Below are 6,235 nucleotides of genomic sequence, written 5' to 3'. Positions count from 1 at the left end.
CAGGTTTCACCATTCCCTGATCATCAGCGTGGCTGCAATGGATGTCGCTGTTCAGCGCTGCAGTCACTTGACCGCAGGGCGCGTTGGCCCTGTGGCAGAAGGAATGCCACATGGGCAAAGGGCGACGCCTGAGGACTGCCTCGCATCCTATACGGCCAGCTGCTGAGGGGCTGCAGCAATGGGGATGGAAGGGCAAGCTGGGGCAGCGGTCAAAACGCCCGCCGCGGCATGCTGAGCGATTGCATCGTGCGCTGCAGGCTTTGAGTGCCGATTCCCCTGCAAAGCATCGTTCCTAGGTGTCATGCTTCCTTGCATCTCCGCTCGCGGCCTGGGCGAGGCGCCCCTGCCCCACCACTTCCAGAACAGGCCGCAACCCTCCCGCAAGCCCACGGCCAAGCCTGCGCCTCAGGCTGTCACGGTAGGGCCAGTCACGCGCAAAACAGCCGCCAGAGCGTGTGCTGTTGTCGGGCGACCACTCACCTTGCTCCGCTCCTGCGCCCTGCCCAACCGCAGGCGGCCCCGGTCGGCCGCCCACCGTCGCCCACGGGCGATCCTAGCAGCAGCGGAGGAGGCGGGGGCTCCTTCAGCGGTGGCGGCGCAGGCAGCGGCGGCGGTGGGGGCGGCGGAGATAGCCGCGCGCCTGCGCAGGTGCGACACTACACCTGCACTGTGGGGTGCCTGCCGCCCAGGGGGGTGCAGTGAAGGGTCCAGTTTGCTTGCTGTTGCGCCATGGCGTGCCGCTGTCCTGGTTGTGTGGCGGGCAGGGCCCGCTGACGGGCCAGCTCGTGACAGCGGCCGTGGCACCGCGCCATTCCTTGTTGTGGGCGACCATACAGTCGCTTGACAGTGCCGTCCGCCTTTGTGTGCTTCCGCTGCTGCAGGTGCTTCCCTTTTGGACGCATGAACGGTTTCAGGCCATAGTCGTGGTGGCGGGCCTCGTCTTCGGCTACATTCATGTGTGGCAGCCATCCCACGACCATCGCATCGCCACCTCGGCTTCGCTGGCCTCACTGCAGAAGGGCCAGAGTGTGCTGGAGAAGGGCCTGAGTGTGGTGGAGGCAGATGTGAAGGAGATCAAGTCGGTGCTGCAGGCCATGCAGCTGTCTGATGCAGAGCAAAGGGGCAGCAGCAGCAGCAGCAGCAGCAGCCAGGCCGCCATGCTTGACCGCCTGCTGCAGTGCTGTGGTGTCGGCGTCATTGCGTACTTCTGCCGCACCCGCTGAGTTTCTTTTCTGTCCTCACCTGTGAGCATGTGACAAGATCTGTCCGCCAGGCGCACCGCGGGGCGGATCGGGCCAGCCTTCAGAAGCTTGGGGATGAGGCCGCACTTGAAGGAGGATAGCAGCGCTGTGCCTCACTGGGGCACTGCACCGCGTGCATGGGCTAATAAGCAGTGGCAGCGGCGGCAGGCTTGAGGAGACTGACATGCAGGTGGGGAGGTGGTCGGAAGAGTGTGGGTGTGGGACTGCCAGCATGGGTAAGGAGTGGTGGTGGCCATCAGGCACACGCCGGTGGCACCCAGGCACAGGCGTCGGCTGGTTCCAAGCGGGTGGCAAGGCATGTGCACACAGCGGCACTGATCCCCCGGCCTGTGCCTCATGCCCCAAGCCCGCAGATTGTGGCCGGGGCGCTCAGGGCGGGCCTGGTGGGCGCCAAGCTGGCAGGTGCCAGCGAGGAGGCGCTGGCCGTGCTGCGCCTGCTGGTGCCTGCCCTGGTGGATGGGGGCGCACCCCAGGCATCCCCCACTCTGCTGTTGCTAGACCTGGCTGCTAAGCTGCTGACGTGCCTGGGTTCCCGCCCCATGGCAGCAGCCGGCCAGCGGTCCCATGGCAGCGGGCCACCGTCAAGGGTAATTGTGCGGCCCACAAGAATCGACAGCAGCTGCTGCCCTCAGCCAGCCTTGTTGTTGTTCACTGCAGTGCTTCAACTTTGCGACGCCCGACACGAGAGATTGAAGAGTCAGTCATTTGCATCATGACAGCTAGTGTCATGTAATGCTTGGCAGAGCTCTTGGTGGCACCAACAGCCTCTGGCCTTCACAGCATGCCAGCATTTGCCACATCGGTGTGCCGTCTTCAGGCCCGCGCCGCCATCTGTCGCTGCATGGCGTCGCAGCTGTCGGCGGCACACTGGCGCTGCTGCGCCTGGGTGGGTTGCCTTGGTGATCCAGCTGCCTGGCCGGGACAGAGTGTAGATCTCATGCAACACTGAGAGAGGCACTTGGGAGGAGCGGGGCCCAGGCACAGTTCAGGTGAATGGTGCACAGGCAGGGGCAGTTGGCTGGAAGGCGGGCAGACACGCAGCCGGCACACATTCCCGCATGAGCCTGCGTGCCACACACAACCAGGCTTCGCACCCGAGTCGTCCTGCGCGCCCCAGGCCACGCAGAAGCGCTCTTCCCCGGCGTTCTGGCGCCCCTGGAAGCGTGGTGTGGGCAAAGGCGAAGCGGCGCCCGTGCGGCAGCTGCGCCGCCACCACCGCTGCCGCCGTTGCCGGCTGCCGCTGCATGCGCTCGCTTCCACCGCTCCCCAAGAAGAAGAGAATACGCGGGACGCGTGATTTGTACTTCGGCCCAAACATGTCGCTCCCTGGCCCCTGTACTGCCCCTGCCTGTACCGGAACGCCGAGAGCAGCACAACGAGCTGATCATACCATACCACCATCCGGCCCAAATATCAGGCATATTGTCGCCTTGGCCTGGGGATCGCGCCTACAGCAGCATCGATCGCCGCGGAATGGCTGCCTGAGGGGGGCGGGCAGGGAGGGATGCTGGACGACTGGAACTCGCAGCTGACGGAGGCGGGGGAGGCAGCGGGCCTGGGCGAGCTGGTCGGCGCGTCGGGGGCTGCGGCGGCACCCGCTGCCGACCTCTTTGGCCTGGACCACCGCGCCGAGTTCCTGGCCAGGTGCGCTTTCCTTTCTTCCTTCTTTCTCCTCAGCCCGTCCGCCCTGCCACACATGGAAGCGCACGCCGGCGCCCCTGCGCCGAGCAGGGCAGCAAGGCCGGCGGCAGCTGCGTTCGGTCGTTCCCCCGTCCACGCCCTGCCCGCTGCCGCGCCTCGGGCCCGCCCCCCGCCGCCCGCAGGGGCCGCGGCCACGCCGTGGCCTTCACCGTCTGCAACGACGCGCTGTTTGTGGCCACCAGCCGCAACTTTGTGCTGCGACACGACCTGGGGGGCGACACCGCAGCAGGTGGCGCTGCTGCGGCAGCGTGTGTGTGTGTGTGTGTGCGCGGGTGTGTGCGTGTGTTGTGTCTGTTTGTCTGTGTGTGTGCGCGCGCGCGCACGCGTCTGTGTTTATGTGTGTGTATATATGTGTGTGTGTGCGCGCTCTCAGTGGCAGCAGGTGGGGTCGGGGCTGCGCCGCGGGCTGCTGGGAGGCCCCGCCATGCGCGCCTCCTGTCCTGTCGTGCTGCTGGGCAGGGAGGCACCCCTTCCTGGCACCCCCCCTGCTGACACCCCCCCTGCTGACACCCCCACCCCGCCGCACACCCATCTCCACCCCCACCCCGCAGTGGCGGAACTGGAGGCCAGCAAGAGCCCCGAGGCGCGGGTGCGTCGCCTGTTTGTCGATCCGCTGGGCCGCCATGCGCTGCTGACGCTGCAGACGGGCGGCGGCGGCGCCGCCGCGCTGGAGACTTTCTACGTCGACGGCGGGCTGAGGAAAGCGCGGGCGCTGCCGAAGCTGAAGGGCCTGGCGGTGACCAGCGTGGCCTGGAGCCCCGCGCTGAGGGCGGCGGGGTTCAGGTGAGGCCCAGCAGCCGCTGGCTGAGCTGCCGCCGCTGGCCGCCTCGGCCGGCGGCGGCTGCAGGCGGCGGCGGCGCGAGGGCGCACCGTGGGGGCCGGCAGGCGTGCGTGGGGTGTGGCTGGCCTGAGGCGGAGGCGGCGGCGGCGGGCTGGCGGCGCCCCGCGCTTCCACCGCCAGGGTTGCCGTCGTGTCCCGCGGCACGCTGCTCGTGTGCGGTGGGGCTGTACTGGGCCACACCCGGTGCCTGCGCCTGCTCTTTCCTGTTGGCATCTCGATTTCAACAAGCCACAACAGCATGTTCCAGCCGCATGTCTACTTTTCCTGGCTGTCTCTGGTTTAAACTGGAACCGCGTTTTGCGGCGAGGCGCTGCCAGGCAGCGGCCCGGCCGTGCTGCCCCGGCGCCGGCACCCCCACGCCGCCACCCCCACCCCCACACACGCGTGCGCCCCACCTGCGCCCCATGCGCCCCCCCGGCCTGCCTGCCTGCAGCGAGGCGCTGCTGGGCACCGAGGGAGGGGCCATCTACGAGCTGGCGCTGGAGGAGGCGGCGCGGGGGGGCGGCAAGGAGCGGCTGCACCAGCTGCAGGAGCTGCGCGGAGAGGCGGGGCCCATTGCGGGGCTGGCGCAGGTGTGTGTGTGTGTGTGCGTGTGTGTGTGTGTGTGTGTGTGTATGTGTGTGTGTGTGTGTGTGTGTGACTGTGTGTGTGGTGTGGTTGTTAGCAGAGTGGTGTGTGGCCGAGGCAGCGGCGGCGGCGGCGGCGGCGGGGTCCTGCCGGCGGCCTGCCTGCAGCAGCGGCAGCAGCGGGCCCTGCCTTGCCCTGCCCCACCGCCTGCCGGCGGTTCAGCCCCAACTCCTGCCTCCCACTCGTTCCTTGCAACCACTCCTGCCCACCACTCCTGCCTTGCCACCACTCCTGCCTGCCACTCCTGCCGCTTACTCCTGCCTCTTACTCCTGCCCCTGACCCCACCCCCACCCCACCCCACACACAGGTGGCACTCTCCCCCGAGCGGCGCCTGGTGCTGGCCCTCTGCGGTACCCGCCTGCACGCCTTCTCGGGAGGTCCCACCCTGGAGGCGGTGTTTGGGGCGGCGGCGGCGCCGGAGGGCGCGGCCGCGGCAGATGCCCGCGGCGGGGGCCACAGCCGCAGCCCCAGCCAGCAGGGGTGGCAGCCGGCGGGGCACGCCGTGGTGGACCTGCCCACGCAGGGCGGCGCGGCGCAGCTGCAGCTGCTGTGCCCCGCCGCGCAGCCCGAGGCGGCGGCGGCGGCGGAGGGGGGCCCGCCCTTTGACATGGCGCGGCCCGAGGCGTTTGCTGTGCTGGCGCCAGCTGGCATATACTACGGTACCCTGGACCTGGACCCCGCGCTGGCAGACCCGGGGGACCACCTCACCCGACACCACCTGCTGCCCGCCGCAGTGCTGCAGCAGGCGGGCGGCGGCGGCGGCGGCGGCGGCGACGAGCGGCCGCTGTCGCTGGTGGGCTGCTGCTGCGCTTACCTGGCCTGCTGCCTCTTCGCTGCCTGTTGCTGCTTGTCGAGATGCGTGCCCTCCTCGCCGGCATCCTTGCCTCGGGCAGGAGGGTCGGCTGCCCGGCGCGGCCCTGCGGGCGCAGCGGCCGGGCCGGTTCCACTGCATGCGCACGCGTGCCGCACGCAGACGCGGCCCCGCTGCGCCGTGCTGGTACCGCAGGCCCTGACGCAGTACCACCTGGTCCTGCTGTACCCCAGCAAGCTGCAGTACGTCAACCGTACCTCCAAGCAGGTACCTTGCTCTTGTGATGTTGCTGGGGCAGAAGGGCCTGGACATGAGAGGGAGGGTAGATCATTGGATGAGCTGTTTAAACATGTTTCTGTCTTGCCGCCCTTTCTTCACCACGCCTGTGTTTCCTGCTTTAACCGCCCCTCGCTCCCCGCACCCTCTGCCCGCCCGCAGGTGGTGCAGGAGGTGCCCCTGCAGCGCTTTGCGGCGCCCGTGCGCGGCGCCGCCACCATGCCGCTGGGCCTCTGCCGGGACCAGCTGGCGGGGCGCATCTATGTGCTGGCAGGTACGGATGTGGTACAGATGCGGTACAGAGGTGGCACAGATGCGGTACATGGGGCAGTACGGGGCGGCGCGGGCGGCAGGTGGAGCGGCGGGGGTGGGCGGCAGGTGCTGCCAGGGGCCGCCACGCCCTCCTCCTCGGCAGCAGCCTGCCCCACGCCCACGCATTTGCGCCCATTGCCCTGCTTTCTTCCTGCACCGTCCCGCCTCCTTCCTCCACCGCCCTGCTGCCTGGCTCCATGCGTCCCTCCTGCAGGCGACGACGCGCTGGAGGTGGATGGCTCCGGCGAGGACCGAGACATGTGGCGGGTGTGCCTGGACAAGGGCGAGTACCGCGCGGCGCTGGTGCACTGCCGCAGGTGGGCGGCGCGGTCGTGTGTGTGTGTGTGTGTGTGTGTGTGTGTGTGTGTGTGTGCGCGCGTGCCGTGCTGTGCTCTGGCGCAGCG

At 69.0% G+C, this 6,235-nt stretch overlaps 2 protein-coding genes across 2 annotated transcripts in view; both read left to right on the top strand.

Moving 5' to 3' along the window:
• CHLNCDRAFT_139166 (hypothetical protein) overlaps positions 1 to 1,223 on the top strand; it is a gene marked incomplete at both ends in the record, with an annotated part of 3,739 nt that extends 2,516 nt beyond the window's left edge. The window contains 3 exons of the mRNA XM_005844383.1: positions 362 to 418; positions 514 to 648; positions 882 to 1,223. Of these exons, the coding sequence (XP_005844445.1) occupies positions 362 to 418; positions 514 to 648; positions 882 to 1,223 (534 nt within the window). The remainder of the gene's footprint in view (positions 1 to 361; positions 419 to 513; positions 649 to 881) is intronic.
• Positions 1,224 to 2,766: 1,543 nt separating this feature from the next.
• The window catches only part of CHLNCDRAFT_139164 (hypothetical protein), a gene marked incomplete at both ends in the record, with an annotated part of 6,147 nt that continues 2,678 nt past the window's right edge, over positions 2,767 to 6,235 (top strand). The window contains 9 exons of the mRNA XM_005844382.1: positions 2,767 to 2,906; positions 3,086 to 3,192; positions 3,515 to 3,746; positions 3,925 to 3,987; positions 4,238 to 4,376; positions 4,740 to 5,225; positions 5,406 to 5,510; positions 5,682 to 5,793; positions 6,046 to 6,134. Of these exons, the coding sequence (XP_005844444.1) occupies positions 2,767 to 2,906; positions 3,086 to 3,192; positions 3,515 to 3,746; positions 3,925 to 3,987; positions 4,238 to 4,376; positions 4,740 to 5,225; positions 5,406 to 5,510; positions 5,682 to 5,793; positions 6,046 to 6,134 (1,473 nt within the window). The remainder of the gene's footprint in view (positions 2,907 to 3,085; positions 3,193 to 3,514; positions 3,747 to 3,924; positions 3,988 to 4,237; positions 4,377 to 4,739; positions 5,226 to 5,405; positions 5,511 to 5,681; positions 5,794 to 6,045; positions 6,135 to 6,235) is intronic.

Source organism: Chlorella variabilis, assembly GCF_000147415.1.
Source record: "Chlorella variabilis unplaced genomic scaffold CHLNCscaffold_23, whole genome shotgun sequence".
Classification (NCBI taxonomy): domain Eukaryota; kingdom Viridiplantae; phylum Chlorophyta; class Trebouxiophyceae; order Chlorellales; family Chlorellaceae; genus Chlorella; species Chlorella variabilis.
The sequence above is the reverse complement of the archived record's forward strand: the minus strand, read 5'-3'. Positions and strand labels throughout refer to the sequence as shown.